The sequence below is a fragment of the Mauremys reevesii genome, linkage group 2 (genome assembly GCF_016161935.1).
Source record: "Mauremys reevesii isolate NIE-2019 linkage group 2, ASM1616193v1, whole genome shotgun sequence".
Taxonomy (NCBI): Eukaryota; Metazoa; Chordata; order Testudines; family Geoemydidae; genus Mauremys; species Mauremys reevesii.
In genome coordinates, this window is record NC_052624.1 from 286,901,853 (window position 1) to 286,918,172 (window position 16,320).

The following is a 16,320-nucleotide window of genomic DNA, read 5'->3' on the forward strand; positions in this document are numbered from 1 at the left end:
CAGTGATCTCAAGGCCGTAGGTCCGGGGCCCAGGAGCGCCGACGGCCCTAGAGACGGGGCTGTGCCCTGGGCAGCAGCGATCTCAAGGCCGTAGGTCTGGGGCCCAGGAGCGCCGGTGTCCCTAGAGACGGGGCTGTGCCCTGGGCAGCAGCGATCTCAAGGCCGTAGGTCCGTGGCCCAGGAGCGCTGACGGCCCTAGAGACGGGGCTGTGCCCTGGGCAGCAGCGATCTCAAGGCCGTAGGTCCGGGGCCCAGGAGCGCCGACGGCCCTAGAGACGGGGCTGTGCCCTGGGCAGCAGTGATCTCAAGGCCGTAGGTCTGGGGCCCAGGAACACCGATGGCCCTAGAGACGGGGCTGTGCCCTGGGCAGCAGTGATCTCAAGGCCGTGGGTCTGGGGCCCAGGAGCGCCCGGTGTCCCTAGAGACGGGGCTGTGCCCTGGGCAGCAGTGATCTCAAGGCCGTAGGTCTGGGGCCCAGGAGCGCCGACGGCCCTAGAGACGGGGCTGTGCCCTGGGCAGCAGCGATCTCAAGGCCGTAGGTCTGGGGCCCAGGAGCGCCGGCGTCCCTAGAGACGGGGCTGTGCCCTGGGCAGCAGCGATACACAAGGCCGTAGGACCGGGGCCCAGGAGCGCCGGCGGCCCTAGAGACGGGGCTGTGCCCTGGGCAGCAGCGATCTCAAGGCCGTAGGTCTGGGGCCCAGGAGCGCCGGTGTCCCTAGAGACGGGGCTGTGCCCTGGGCAGCAGTGATCTCAAGGCCGTAGGTCTGGGGCCCAGGAGCGCCGGCGGCCCTAGAGACGGGGCTGTGCCCTGGGCAGCAGTGATCTCAAGGCCGTAGGTCTGGGGCCCAGGAGCGCCGGCGGCCCTAGAGACGGGGCTGTGCCCTGGGCAGCAGTGATCTCAAGGCCGTAGGTCCGGGGCCCAGGAGCGCCGGTGTCCCTAGAGACGGGGCTGTGCCCTGGGCAGCAGTGATCTCAAGGCCGTAGGTCCGGGGCCCAGGAGCGCCGACGGCCCTAGAGACGGGGCTGTGCCCTGGGCAGCAGCGATCTCAAGGCCGTAGGTCTGGGGCCCAGGAGCGCCGACGGCCCTAGAGACGGGGCTGTGCCCTGGGCAGCAGCTATACTCAAGGCCGTAGGTCCAGGGCCCAGGAGCGCCGGCGGCCCTAGAGACGGGGCTGTGCCCTGGGCAGCAGTGATCTCAAGGCCGTAGGTCTGGGGCCCAGGAGCGCCGACGGCCCTAGAGACGGGGCTGTGCCCTGGGCAGCAGCGATCTCAAGGCCGTAGGTCTGGGGCCCAGGAGCGCAGGCAGCCCTAGAGACGGGGCTGTGCCCTGGGCAGCAGCGATCTCAAGGCCGTAGGTCTGGGGCCCAGGAGCGCCGACGGCCCTAGAGACGGGGCTGTGCCCTGGGCAGCAGCGATACTCAAGGCCGTAGATCTGGGGCTCAGGAGTGCCGGTGTCCCTAGAGACAGGGCTGTGCCCTGGGCAGCAGTGATCTCAAGGCCGTAGGTCCGGGGCCCAGGAGCGCCGGTGTCCCTAGAGACGGGGCTGTGCCCTGGGCAGCAGCGATCTCAAGGCCATAGGTCTGGGGCTCAGGAGCGCCGGTGTCCCTAGAGACAGGGCTGTGCCCTGGGCAGCAGCGATCTCAAGGCCGTAGGTCTGGGGCCCAGGAGCGCCGACGGCCCTAGAGACGGGGCTGTGCCCTGGGCAGCAGCGATACTCAAGGCCGTAGATCTGGGGCTCAGGAGCGCCGGTGTCCCTAGAGACAGGGCTGTGCCCTGGGCAGCAGCGATCTCAAGGCCGTAGGTCCGGGGCCCAGGAGCGCCGACGGCCCTAGAGACGGGGCTGTGCCCTGGGCAGCAGTGATCTCAAGGCCGTAGGTCTGGGGCCCAGGAGCGCCGGTGTCCCTAGAGACGGGGCTGTGCCCTGGGCAGCAGCGATCTCAAGGCCGTAGGTCTGGGGCCCAGGAGCGCTGACGGCCCTAGAGACGGGGCTGTGCCCTGGGCAGCAGCGATCTCAAGGCCGTAAGTCTGTGGCCCAGGAGCGCCGACGGCCCTAGAGACGGGGCTGTGCCCTGGGCAGCAGCGATACTCAAGGCCGTAGGTCCGGGGCCCAGGAGCGCCGGCGGCCCTAGAGACGGGGCTGTGCCCTGGGCAGCAGCGATCTCAAGGCCGTAGGTCTGGGGCCCAGGAGCGCCGGCGGCCCTAGAGACGGGGCTGTGCCCTGGGCAGCAGCGATCTCAAGGCCGAGGTCTGGGGCCCAGGAGCGCCGGCGGCCCTAGAGACGGGCTGTGCCCTGGGCAGCAGCGATCTCAAGGCCGTAGGTCCGGGGCCCAGGAGCGCCGACGGCCCTAGAGACGGGGCTGTGCCCTGGGCAGCAGCGATCTCAAGGCCGTAGGTCTGGGGCCCAGGAGCGCCGGCGGCCCTAGAGACGGGGCTGTGCCCTGGGCAGCAGCGATCTCAAGGCCGTAGGTCCGTGGCCCAGGAGCGCCGGCGGCCCTAGAGACGGGGCTGTGCCCTGGGCAGCAGCGATACTCAAGGCCGTAGATCTGGGGCTCAGGAGCGCCGGTGTCCCTAGAGACAGGGCTGTGCCCTGGGCAGCAGCGATCTCAAGGCCGTAGGTCCGGGGCCCAGGAGCGCCGGTGTCCCTAGAGACGGGGCTGTGCCCTGGGCAGCAGCGATCTCAAGGCCGTAGGTCCGGGGCCCAGGAGCGCCGGTGTCCCTAGAGACGGGGCTGTGCCCTGGGCAGCAGCGATCTCAAGGCCGTAAGTCTGTGGCCCAGGAGCGCCGACGGCCCTAGAGACGGGGCTGTGCCCTGGGCAGCAGCGATACTCAAGGCCGTAGGTCCGGGCCCCAGGGGCGCCGGGGGCCCTAGAGACGGGGCTGTGCCCTGGGCAGCAGCGATCTCAAGGCCGTAGGTCCGGGGCCCAGGAGCGCCGGCGGCCCTAGAGACGGGGCTGTGCCCTGGGCAGCAGCGATCTCAAGGCCGTAGGTCCGGGGCCCAGGAGCGCCGACGGCCCTAGAGACGGGGCTGTGCCCTGGGCAGCAGCGATCTCAAGGCCGTAGGTCTGGGGCCCAGGAGCGCCGGCGGCCCTAGAGACGGGGCTGTGCCCTGGGCAGCAGCGATCTCAAGGCCGTAGGTCCGTGGCCCAGGAGCGCCGGCGGCCCTAGAGACGGGGCTGTGCCCTGGGCAGCAGTGATCTCAAGGCCGTAGGTCCGGGGCCCAGGAGCGCCGACGGCCCTAGAGATGGGGCTGTTAGGGGTCAGAGTGGCCAAGCAGCTCATGGTTGCTCATAGCGATGCTGGGGCTAGAAAGGTTAGTGCGACCTGTGGCTGTATGAGCAGGGAAGCGAGCAGCAGGGAGGTGATTTGAGACCAGTGGTGCAATAACAGGCCCAGTCCTGGGGGCTGCATTTCAAAGGCTGTTGGAAAACTGGAGAGGTGCAGATTAGCCAGGGAACTGACTGGAGGCTGGAGAAAATGCCTGGCAGCGGGAGACGCAAGCGCGCAGGCCGTTAGCTTGTGCAAACGCAGACGGAGAGGTGGCTCGGGCGCCGTGTCCAGGCACCGTGGCGGGGAGCACACAGCAGGTGCGCAGGGCTCTGGGACTGAGCAAAGCAGAACAGGGACCGATGGCTGCAAGCTGGAGCAGACAATGTTTAGCAGGGAGGGAAATGACCTCCCGAGTAATGGAGGGGGAGGGGGATTCTCCATCTCTTGGTGTCTCCAGCTCTCAGCTTGACACGCCCCTGGGAGTGTTGCTTTAGCCAAGTGCAGGTGGTCGGGCTGAGCACAGGGGAAGGGGGTGAAATACTCCGGGCCCTGCTAGGCAGGGGCTCACCAGCTGAGCTACCAATGGCTCCACTGCCCCCACAGCACCTCGTGCACGCCCCATTTCCCCTCCCCCGCAGCACCTCGTGCACGCCCCAGTTCCCCTCCCCCGCAGCACCTCGTGCACCCCCATTCCCCCCTGCAGCACCTAGTGCACGCACCAATCCCCCCCGAAGCACCTCGTGCACGCCCCATTTACCCTCCCCACAGCACCTCGTGCAGGCTCCACTCCCCCCCATAGCACCTCGTGCATGCCCCATTCCCCCTCCCCCGCAGCACCTCATGCACGCCCCATTTCCCCTCCCCCGCAGCACCTCGTGCAGGCTCCACTCCCCCCTGCAGCACCTCGTGCAGGCTCCACTCCCCCCCATAGCACCTCGTGCACACCCCATTTCCCCCTGCACCACGTCGTGCACGCCCATTTCCTCCCCGCAGCACCTCGTGCAGGCTCCACTTCCCCATAGCACCTCGTGCACGCCCCATTTCCCCTCCCCCGCAGCACCTCGTGCACGCCCCAGTCCCCCCCGCAGCACCTCGTGCACGCCCCATTCCCCGCAGCACCTCGTGCACGCCCCATTCCCCCAGCACCTCGTGCACGCCCCATTTCTCCCCGCAGCACCTCGTGCAGGCTCCACTCCCATAGCATCTCGTGCACGCCCCATTCCCTGCAGCACCTCGTGCACGCCCATTCCCCGCAGCACCTCGTGCACGCCCCATTTCCCTGCAGCACCTCGTGCACGCCCATTCCCCCGCAGCACCTCGTGCACGCCCCATTCCCCTCCCGCGGCACCTCGTGCACCCCATTCCCTGCAGCACGTCGTGCACGCCCCATTTCCCCTCCCCCCCAGCACCTCGTGCAGGCTCCACTCCCCCCCATAGCACCTCGTGCCCGCCCATTTCTCCCCACAGCACCTCGTGCACCCCATTCCCCTGCAGCACGTCGTACGCCCCATTTCTCCCCGCAGCACCTCGTGCAGGCTCCACTCCCCATAGCACCTCGTGCACGCCCATTTCCCCTCCCGCAGCACCTCGTGCACGCCCCATTTCTCCCCGCGGCATCTCGTGCACGTCCCATTCCCCTGCAGCACCTCGTGCACGCCCCATTCCCCTGCAGCACCTCGTGCACGCCCCATTTCCTCCCAGCGGCATCTCGTGCACGTCCCATTCCCCCTGCAGCACCTCGTGCACGCCCCATTTCTCCCCGCGGCACCTCGTGCACGTCCCATTCCCCCCCCGCAGCACCTCGTGCAGGCTCCACTCCCCTGCAGCACCTTGTGCAGGCCCCAGTCCCCCCTGCAGCACCTTGTGCACGCCCATTCCCTGCAGCACCTTGTGCACGTCCCATTTCTCCCGCGGCACCTCGTGCACGCCCATTCCTCCCGCAGCACCTCGTGCACGCCCCATTCCCTGCAGCACCTTGTGCACGCCCCATTCCCCTGCAGCACCTCGTGCACGCCCCATTCCCCGCAGCACCTCGTGCACGCCCCATTTCCCCTCCCCCGCGGCACCTCGTGCACCCCCATTCCCCCCTGCAGCACCTCGTGCACGTCCCATTCCCCCCCCGCAGCACCTCGTGCAGGCTCCACTCCCCCCCATAGCACCTCGTGCAGGCTCCACTCCCCATAGCACCGTGCACGCCCATTCCTCCCCGCAGCACCTCGTGCAGGCTCCACTCCCCATAGCACCTCGTGCACGCCCATTCCTCCCCCCCATAGCACCTCGTGCAGGCTCCACTCCCCCCCATAGCACCTCGTGCACGCCCCATTCCTCCCCCGCAGCACCTCGTGCAGGCTCCACTCCCCCCCCGAGCACCACGTGCACGCCCCATTCCCCCCGCCCCGCACAGCACCTCGTGCAGGCTCCTCCCCCCCCGCAGCACGTCGTGCACACTCGATTCCCCAACACACCCGGTGTCTGACCGGGGGGGCGTCTCTGTCTCAGTTTGAGCAGGTCCTGGGGGCCGAACATGCCCACCTGGCCAGGCTCGGCCAGCACCTGGAGGAGCTCAGGCAGGTCCAGCTGGACGCCCAGGCCATCTGCTCGCAGCTCTCCGCTCAGCAGGTAGGGACGCCGGCCCAGCGCCCAGCCCCGTGCTCCCAGTCACTCAGAGGGAGGCAGCCCGCACCCAGGGCAGCAGCCAAAGGCACCCGGCGTTCCCCCTGCCCCAGCCAGCGCCGGGAATTCAGGCTGAGTTTCCCAGGGTCGCCTGGGAGGGGGAGGGGGGGCAGGCAAGTGGGGCAATTTGCCCCAGACCTTGGGCCCCGCAGGGGCCCCGTGAGCCCTGGCCCGGCAGCAGTCCGGGTCTTCGGCGGCATTTAGTCAGCGGGGGGCCCTTCAGTGCTGCCGAAGATGCAGAGTGACTGAAGGGCCCCCCTGCCTCCGAAGACCCGGACCAGCGCCACAGCTCCCCCTGAATCCTCTGGGCGGCCCTGGCATTTCCTCTGTGTCACGGAGTGTGGGGGAGTCAGGGCCCTGCACCCCCACGTCCTGCAAATCACCAGGACTCTCAGCCAGCCAGTAACACAGAAGGTTTATTTAGACGACAGGAACACAGTCCAGGACAGGGCTTGCCAGACAACAGGACCCCCCCTTAGTTAGGTCCATCTGGGGCCCCCAGGGAGGCTACAGCCCCGTTGGGAATCCCAAGCCCCATCCGGGCCCCTCTCCATTTCCCAGCCAGCTCCAAAGTGAAACACCCTCCAGCCTCTCACTCAGCCTCCCCCGGCTCCTCCCCCAGCCTGTGTGTCCCTTGTTGTTTCCTGGGCAGAGGTGTCACCTGGCCTCCAACCCCCCTCCTGGGTTCTCTGTTACATGCTCAGGTCTCCTCCCTTCCCCAATGCAGCCAGTCCCAGCACAACTTCCCTGCCCCCTTCCCAGGTCAATGCTCCCCACTCAGCACTCACACAACACAGCCAGAACATTCCCACTTCCTCACACGCTCCCCTCTGGATTCCCCTGGACACACACACTGAGCCAGGCACATGGCCACACGTACACGCACGGACCGAGTCACATACACACGCTGACTGCAACATGCAGCATGCACCGATTCCCACGGACCGAGTCACATACACACGCTGACTGCAACATGCAGCATGCACCGATTCGCACCGACCGAGTCACATACACACGCTGTCTGCAACATGCAGCATGCACCGATTCCCACGGACTGAGCCACATACACACGCTGTCTGCAACATGCAGCATGCACCGATTCGCACCGACCGAGCCACATACACACGCTGTCTGCAACATGCAGCATGCACCGATTCGCACCGACCGAGCCACATACACACGCTGTCTGCAACATGCAGCATGCACCGATTCGCACCGACCGAGCCACATACACACGCTGTCTGCAACATGCAGCATGCACCGATTCGCACCGACCGAGCCACATACACACGCTGACTGCAACATGCAGCATGCACCGATTCGCACCGACCGAGTCACATACACACGCTGTCTGCAACATGCAGCATGCACCGATTCGCACCGACCGAGTCACATACACACGCTGACTGCAACATGCAGCATGCACCGATTCCCACGGACCGAGTCACATACACACGCTGTCTGCAACATGCAGCATGCACCGATTCGCACCGACCGAGTCACATACACACGCTGTCTGCAACATGCAGCACGCACCGATTCGCACCGACCGAGTCACATACACACGCCGACTGAGACACGCACCATGCACCAATTCCCACGGACCGAGTCACATACACACGCTGTCTGCAACATGCAGCTTGCACCGATTCTCATGGACTGAGTCACATACACATGCCGACTGCAAGACACAGCACGCACCGATTTGCACAGATTGAGTCACGGTAGCCTGTGAACAGAACATAAGAACATAAGAACATAAGAACGGCCGTACCGGGTCAGACCAAAGGTGCATCTAGCCCAGTATCTGTCTACCGACAGTGGCCAATGCCAGGTGCCCCTGAGGGAGTGAACCTAGCAGGCAATGATCAAGTGATCTCTCTCCTGCCATCCATCTCCACCCTCTGACGAACAGAGGCTAGGGACACCATTCTTACCCATCCTGGCTAATAGCCATTAGTGGACTTAACCTCCATGAATTTATCCAGTTCTCCTTTAAACGCTGTTATAGTCCCAGTCTTCACAACCTCCTCAGGCAAGGAGTTCCACAAGTTGACTGTGCGCTGCGTGAAGAAGAACTTCCTTTTATTTGTTTTAAACCTGCTGCCTATTAATTTCATTTGGTGACCCCTAGTTCTTGTATTATGGGAATAAGTAAATAACTTTTCCTTATCCACTTTCTCAACATCACTCATGATTTTATATACCTCTATCATATCCCCCCTTAGTCTTCTCTTTTCCAAGCTGAAGAGTCCTAGCCTCTTTAATCTTTCCTCATATGGGACCCTCTCCAAACCCCTAATCATTTTAGTTGCCCTTCTCTGAAGCTTTTCTAGTGCTAGAATATCTTTTTTGAGGTGAGGAGACCACATCTGTCCACAGTATTCGAGATGTGGGCGTACCATGGATTTATATAAGGGCAATAAGAGATTTTGTCTGCGTGTTCCATTCTGTTCATCCAAAGAAGTGAGCTGTAGCCCACGAAAGCTTCTGCTGAAATAAATGTGTTAGTCTCTAAGGTGCCACAAGTACTCCTGTTCTTTTTGCGGATACAGACTAACACGGCTGCTACTCTGAAATCTGTGCACATACACACTCAGAAACGCCGACTGAGACATACATTAATAGGCAGCAGGTTTAAAACAAATAAAAGGAAGTTCTTCTTCACGCAGCGCACAGTCAACTTGTGGAACTCCTTACCTGAGGAGGTTGTGAAGGCTAGGACTATAACAATGTTTAAAAGGGGACTGGATAAATTCATGGTGGCTAAGTCCATAAATGGCTATTAGCCAGGATGGGTAAGGAATGGTGTCCCTAGCCTCTGTTCGTCAGAGGATGGAGATGGATGGCAGGAGAGAGATCACTTGATCATTGCCTGTTAGGTTCACTCCCTCAGGGGCACCTGGCATTGGCCACTGTCGGTAGACAGGATACTGGGCTAGATGGACCTTTGGTCTGACCCGGTACGGCCTTTCTTATGTTCTTATACAAAGCACCCACCGATTTGCACGGACTGCACCACTCTAGCCTATGCACACACACAGACACACCGACTGAGTGCAGGCGTCTCTCACAAGCAGTTCAGGTCAGCGAGGTGCTTAGCCCAATGAGCTCCCTGGGCACTGTCCGTGTGTGGCAGAGCAGAGCCCGCAGTGCCCTGTTGGAGGGGTAGGGCCTGAGCTCGGGTTCCCTTCATGCAGAGCTCCCTGGAGCTGGGGTCCAGCTTCTCTGGCTCTGGGGCTGCTGGGGCATGGAGAAAAGGCCGCCCACGGCAGAGGCACCGTGCCCAGCGCTGGGCAGTGAGTGGCGGCCACAGAGCTGGGCTTTGGCCTGCCTGTCTGCCAAGGAGAGCCCCCGGGCCTGGAGGGTGGGGAAGTGAGCGTGGGCCTAGCGGCTGAGTTGGCAGGTGTATAGCGGGGCTACTGCCAGCGGGGCAGAGGCAGCTGGACCCTCGCCTGCCTGTGTTCCCCACGGGGGAGGGCAGCAGCAGGGTTTGTGCTAACACCTCTCTCCCTCTTAGCTCCTCTCCGCCGAGATTCTGCACCACCGGGGCCTGGTGGAGCGCCTGCTGGGGATCTCCGACCCACTGCTCCGTGCCTGGCCCCTGCCCTCACACCAGCACCCGCAGGTGAGACCCGGCACAGCCTCTGGCCAGGGGCCCGTGGGTGATGGGCAGCACGGGGTGTCCCCTCGGGTTCCTGACCTGCTGCATTCCCCAGCCAGCCACCGGGTGACATGGGGAAAAGCCCCACGGCCCGTGGCCTGGGCTGGCAGAGCCAGTGCGCTCAGGGAGAAGGCCCATGTGCCATGCTCTGCCCGGCCTGGTGCGCGCCCCCTGTGAGCTGTTTCTCTGCCCCAGCCATCGGCGCAGTCCCTCCAGGAGCAAGCTGAGCGGCTCTTCCAGGACAGCGCAGCCTGCGCGGTGCAGCTGGAGCGGGCCCAGGCCCTGCTAGCCCAGTTGGCTGAGGCCCATGACGAGCTCACGCCCTGGCTGGAGGAGACGCAGCTGGTGGCTGCGCGGCTCTCCCCGGACGCCATCAGCTGGGAAGCCTTCAAGGAGCAGCAGGACCTGCTGCAGGTGAGCAGGGCTGGAGGGCGAGCGAAGATGCGGGGACAGAGCCCAAGAACCGGGAGGTGCCCTGTGGAATGGGAGCAGGGGGGCCAGGTGTCTGGTTTTGGACCGGAACGCCCAGGCAAAAAGGACCCTGGTGGCTCCAGTCAGCCCGCTGACCGGGCCGTTAAAAGTCCAGTCGGCAGCACAGCAGGGCTAAGGCAGGTCCCTGCCCGGCTCCATGCGGCTCCCCAGAAGCGGTGACATGTCCCTGAGCTCCGAGGTGAGGCCAGGGGGGCTCCGCGCACTGCCCCTGCCCCGAGCGCCAGCTCCGCAGCTTCCATTGGCCGGGAACCGCAGCCAATGGGAGCTGCAGGGGCGGTGCCTGTGGGCAGAGGCAGCCCGCACCGCGCAGAGCTTTCTGGCCACATCTCCGCTTCGGAGCAGACATATTGCCGCTTCCGGGGAGCTGCCCGAAGTAAGCGCCTCCCAGAGCCTGCACCCCTCACCCTCTCCCGCACCCCAACCCCCTGCCCCATCCAGAGTCCCCTCCTGCACCCAACTCCCTCCCGGAGCCTGCACCCCTCACCCCCTCCTGCACCCCAACCCCCTGCCCCATCCAGAGTCCCCTCCTGCATCCAACTCCCTCCTGGAGCCTGCACCCTCACCCCTCCCGCACTCCCAACCCCTGCCCCATCCAGAGTCCTCTCTGCACCCAACTCCTCCCGGAGCCTGCACCTCACCCCTCCTGCACCCCAACCCCTGCCCCATCCAGAGTCCTCCTGCATCCAACTCCCTCCCGGAGCCTGCACCCTCACCCCTCCCGCACCCCAACCCCCTGCCCCATCCAGAGTCCTCTCCTGTGCCCCAACTCCCTCCCAGAGCCTGCACCACGAACCCCCTCCCACGCTCCAACCCCCTGCTGCGTCCAGAGTCCCTCCCGCACCCTGAACTCCTCATTTCTGGCCCTACCTGGAGCCCGCACCCGCAGCTGGAGCCCTCACCCCGTCCCACACCCCAGCCCCCTGAGCCAGCAGGGTGAAAATGAGCAAGTGAGTGAGGGTGGGGGAAAGTGAGTGACAGAGGGAGTGAGCAGGGGGCGGAGCCTCAGGGAAGGGGGCGGGGCAAGGGAGTTTGGTTTTCTGTGATCAGAAAGTTGGCAACCCCACCCAGTGTCTGCAGCAGCCTGCAGGGTCTGTCACCTGACAGTTAAGGAGCAGCCGCGTTCACCTCTCCCCACGGCCCCCTCCACGGTGCACTGCCCTGCACTGCGGGCCCAGGCGGTGCCATCCACTGCGGGGCCTGGGCCCCGCTCTCTAGGCTGCCATGACCCGGGAATCAGGCCAGGCTGGGGCCAGGGGAGGCGATGGGCAGAGACGGGGGCAGGGCTGCCACCTGTCCGGGCACTGATGGACAGGAGCATCGCCAGGACATGGGAGAGTGGGGTGGGCAGAGGGCCCTGGGGGCAGGGGAGGCCAAGCTAATCACGTCCGGTGGGCGCGGGGGGCAGCTGGAGAGAGTAGAGCTCCCCTCGCTCCCATGTGTGCTCTGGGTTTCCCTGCCACCCTCACGCTGGGAGTTCCCTCCCCCTGTGCCCGCGGGCCGGGTGCTTACCCCTCCCCCCGTGCCCGCGCGCCGGGTGCTTACCCCTCCCCCGTGCCCGTGTGCCGGGTGCTTACCCCTCCCCCGTGCCCGCGCGCTGGGTGCTTACCCTTCCCCCCGTGCCTCCGTGCCGGGTGCTTACCCCTCCCCTGTGCCCGCGCGCCGGGTGCTTACCCTCCCCCCGTGCCGGGTGCTTACCCCTCCCCCGTGCCCGCGGGCCGGGTGCTTACCCCTCCCCCGTGCCCATGTGCCGGGTGCCTACCCCCCCCCCATGCCCGTGTGCCGGGTGCTTACCCCTCCCCCGTGCCCGTGTGCCGGGTGCTTACCCTCCCCGTGCCCGCGCGCCGGTGCTTACCCTCCCCGCACTGCGCGCCGGGTGCTTACCTCCCCCGTGCCCGCGCCGGTGCTTACCCTCCCCATGCCGGGTGCTTACCCTCCCCGTGCCCGTGGGCCGGGTGCTTACCCTCCCCATGCCGGGTGCTTACCCCCTCCCGTGCCCGCGCGCCGGTGCTTACCCCTCCCCCCATGCCGGGTGCTTACCCCTCCCGCGCGCCGGGTGCTTACCCCTCCTCCCATGCCGGGTGCTTACCCCTCACCCCGTGCCCCCGTGCCGGGTACTTACCCTCCCCGTGCCCGCGCGCCGGTGCTTACCCTCCCCGTGCCCGCGCCGGTGCTTACCCTCCCCATGCCGGGTGCTTACCTCCCCGTGCCCCGTGCCGGGTGCTTACCCTCCGTGCCCGCGCGCTGGTGCTTACCCCCTCCCCGTGCCCGCGCGCGGTGCTTACCCTCCCTGTGCCCGCGGGCCGGGTGCTTACCCTCCCCATGCCGGGTGCTTACCCCTCCCCCGTGCGGTGCTTACCCTCCCCGTGCCCGCGCGCCGGTACTTACCCTCCCGTGCCCGCGCGCCGGTACTTACCCTCCCCTGTGCCCGCGCGCCGGTGCTTACCCTCCCCATGCCCGCGCCGGGTACTTACCCTCCCCATGCCCGCGCGCCGGTACTTACCCCTCCCCGTGCCCGCGCCGGGTGCTTACCCTCCCCGTGCCCGCGCGCTGGGTGCTTACCCCTCCCCCCATGCCCACGGGCCGGGTACTTACCCTCCCCGTGCCCGCGCGCTGGGTGCTTACCCTCCCCGTGCCCGCGGGCCGGTGCTTACCCTCCCCGTGCCCGCGGGCCGGGTACTTACCCTCCCCGTGCCCGCGCGCCGGTGCTTACCCTCCCCGTGCCCGCGGGCCGGGTGCTTACCCTCCCCGTGCCCGCGCGCTGGGTGCTTACCCTCCCCCGTGCCCGCGCGCTGGGTGCTTACCCCTCCCCCCATGCCCGCGCGCCGGTACTTACCCTCCCCGTGCCCGCGCGCCGGGTGCTTACCCCTCCCCCGTGCCCGCGCGCCGGGTACTTACCCCTCCCCCCGTGCCCGCGCGCCGGGTGCTTACCCCTCCCCCCGTGCCCGCGCGCCGGGTACTTACCCCTCCCCCGGGCCCGCGCGCCGGGTACTTACCCCTCCCCCCGTGGCCGCGGGCCGGGTGCTTACCCCTCCCCCGTGCCTGCGCGCCGGGTGCTTACCCCTCCCCCCGTGCCCGCGGGCCGGGTGCTTACCCCTCCCCCCATGCCGGGTGCTTACCCCTCCCCCCGTGCCCGCGCGCCGGGTGCTTACCCCTCCCCCGTGCCCGCGGGCCGGTACTTACCCTCCCCGTGCCCGCGCGCGCCGGGTGTTTACCCTCCCCGTGCCTGCGGGCCGGGTACTTACCCCTCCCCCGTGCCCGCGCGCCGGGTACTTACCCCTCCCCCCGTGCCCACGCGCCGGGTGTTTACCCCTCCCCCGTGCCCGCAGTGCCTGCGGGAGGCCCTTGCTGAGCACCGGCCCCTGATGGGGAAGCTGCAGCGCGTCTCCGCCCAGCTGGCGGAGCTGAGCCCGGAGCAGGGGGCCCCGTTCCAGCAGCGGTGCCAGGTGGCAGAGGAGCAGTACGGCAGCATCCGGGAGCACGTGCGCCAGGCAGCCACGGTGCTGGAAGATGCCATCCCGCGCTACAGCCAGGTACACAGGGCAGCTCCGTGACAGAGCCCCTGGCCCATCACGCCCGGACCAGGCCCATGGGCCCGGTGAGCCCGGCATGTGGCCCCCATGTGCACTGGCCTGGCCAGTGGGCACCTCACCCAGTGTCTCCAGCGGCACAGCCAGCCCGGCGTCCCCACCCCCCACACTCTGGGTAGCGAGCGGTGGGCTGGCCAGAGCCGTGGCTCAATGCCCAGGAAGGGCCAGGGGCCGGGGAGCTGGCTCTAGCAGAGCCTGAAGGACCGATGGGTCCCTGGGTGCTGCCTAGGCTGGGTGGGACCCTGGTCGGGGGAGCCTCACCCCAGCTCTCAGCCTGCCCCAGCCCCAGCCCCACCCAGCAGCTGGGCCCCCAAGAAACCCCCGGTCGGCCCCACGTTCTTTCCCACAGCTCACGGAGCGCATGGACTTTCTGCTGGAGAGCCTGGAGCGGCTCCAGGGCCGTGTGCAGAACCCCCCCGTGGTCCGGGGCGACGCAGCCCACCTCCGGGAGCAGCTCTGCGAGAACAGCCTGGCGCTGGGCGAGCTGGAGAAGCTGGGGGTGACACTGGAGACCGTGCGCAGCCAGGGGGCCGAGCTGCTGGCCAGCGTGCAGATGGCTCACACCGATGCTGCGGCGAAAGGTACCGGTGTCTGCAGCCCGCGAGGCTCTGCCCTGGGTCGCCCCATGGCACAGGCACTCAGCACCAGCAGCTCCCGACCCCGAGAGAGCCCCAGGGGCTGAGCCTGCTGCCTGTGTGGGGGAGACAGACGGGGGCCAGGCTGCTTCCACCCCACACACCAGCCCCTTTGTACAGCGAAAGCTGCATGAGCCCGGAACTGGGGAGAGAGCGTGGCACTGCAGGGCCCCGGGGTGGGGAGATTACTGGGGGCGGGGGCTGGGGCTGAGGGGGGGCAGGTGACACTACTGGGCCCTGGGGATGTAGGAATTACTGGGAGGCACCCCTGGGATGGGGGTCAGTGGCGCTGTGGGACCCTGGAGATGGGAGGTCAGTGCCCCTGAGGTTGGGAGATTGCAGGTGGCACTGTTGGACCCTGGGGAGGGGGGAATTGTAGGGGGTGCCCCTGTCACAGAGTTTCGGGGAGACCAGGCCCTGCACCCCCGGCTTCCTGCGATTCACCAGGACTCTCAGCCAGGCAGTAACACAGAAGGTTTATTTAGACGACAGGAGCACAGTCCAACACAGGTCTTGCAGGCACGGACAACAGGCCCCCCTCAGTCAGGTCCGTCTTGGGGGGCCAGGAGAGGCCAGGAGGCCTGTCTGGCCTCCCCTCCATTTTCCCAGCCAGCTCCAAACGGAAACTCTCCAGCCCCTTCTCCTCTGGCCTTTGTCTCTTTCCTGGGCCAGGAGGGCACCTGATCTCTTTGTTCTCCTACCTTCAGTTGGTACCTTTGCAGGGGAGGGGGCCAGGCCATTAGTTGCCAGGAGACAGGGTGTCGGCCATTCTCTGTGCAGACAGTATCACAGGGGCCCTCTTGGGCTCTGCAACAATCACACACCCTGATCCCCCACCTAGATACTTAAGAACTGCATAGGGGAAACTGAGGCACCCACCCAGTATTCAGAGAAAACATTAAGAACGGTCTCACTTCATCACAGCCCCTGGGGCTGGGGTGTGGCACCGGGGGGTGGCATTGCTGCGGGACCCTGCCTCTCTCCAGCCCCTCATGCCCGTCTCCTGTCCCGCAGTGATCCAGGAGCGCACGGAGCAGCTGTGCAGCCAGTGGCGCTGCCTTCGCGGGCAGGCCGAGGAGCGGGAGCGGTGGCTCAGGGGCCTGTTGGCGCTGGCCGAGCGGTTCTGGCAGGGGCTCGCTGAGCTGGCCGTCAGCCTCACAGACACCCAGCAGATGGTGCTGGACTTGGAGGAAGCCGACCCCGACCCCGAAGCTGTCCGGGCGCGGCTCCGCACCATGCAGGTACCAGCGAGCGGCCCAGGGGCTGCGATGGGGGAGGAGGGCAGGGGCCGGGGGGTGCAGTGCCTGGCCGGCCATGGCTCCCATGGTTGGCAGCGCTCTCTCAGCACCCCGGGGCAGCAGACAGGGGCTGCGATGGGGGAGGAGGGCAGGGGGCGGGGGGGTGCAGTGCCTGGCCGGCCATGGCCCCTATGGTTGGCAGAGCTCTCTCAGCACCCCGGGGCAGCAGACAGGGGCTGCGATGGGGGAGGAGAGCAGGGGGCCGGGGGGTGCAGTGCCTGGCCGGCCATGGCCCCCATGGTTGGCAGCGCTCTCTCAGCACCCCGGGGCAGCAGACAGGGGCTGCGATGGGGGAGGAGGGCAGGGGGCCGGGGGGTGCAGTGCCTGGCCGGCCGTGGCCCCCATGGTTGGCCGCGCTCTCTCAGCACCCCGGGGCAGCAGACAGGGGCTGCGATGGGGGAGGAGGGCAGGGGGCCGGGGGGTGCAGTGCCTGGCCGGCCATGGCCCCCATGGTTGGCAGCGCTCTCTCAGCACCCCGGGGCAGCAGACAGGGGCTGCGATGGGGGAGGAGGGCAGGGGGCCGGGGGGTGCAGTGCCTGGCCGGCGGTGGCCCCCATGGTTGGCAGCGCTCTCTAACCCCCCGGGGTCAGCTGACTGGGGTTCAGATGGGGGAGCTGGGGAGGGGGCCGGGGGGTGCAGTGCCTGGCCGGCCATGGCCCCCATGGTTGGCAGCGCTCTCTCAGCACCCCGGGGCAGCAGACAGG

General features: G+C 66.9%; 1 protein-coding gene across 2 annotated transcripts in view; it reads left to right on the forward strand.

The window, feature by feature from the left end:
• LOC120396442 (microtubule-actin cross-linking factor 1-like) overlaps window positions 1-16,320 on the forward strand; it is an 82,557-nt gene that overhangs the window by 2,118 nt on the left and 64,119 nt on the right. For both annotated transcript variants that reach the window (XM_039521324.1, XM_039521325.1), the window contains exons 2-7: window positions 5,767-5,886; window positions 9,461-9,568; window positions 9,800-10,018; window positions 13,423-13,626; window positions 14,033-14,264; window positions 15,333-15,559. In XM_039521324.1, the coding sequence (XP_039377258.1) occupies window positions 5,767-5,886; window positions 9,461-9,568; window positions 9,800-10,018; window positions 13,423-13,626; window positions 14,033-14,264; window positions 15,333-15,559 (1,110 nt within the window). The remainder of the gene's footprint in view (window positions 1-5,766; window positions 5,887-9,460; window positions 9,569-9,799; window positions 10,019-13,422; window positions 13,627-14,032; window positions 14,265-15,332; window positions 15,560-16,320) is intronic.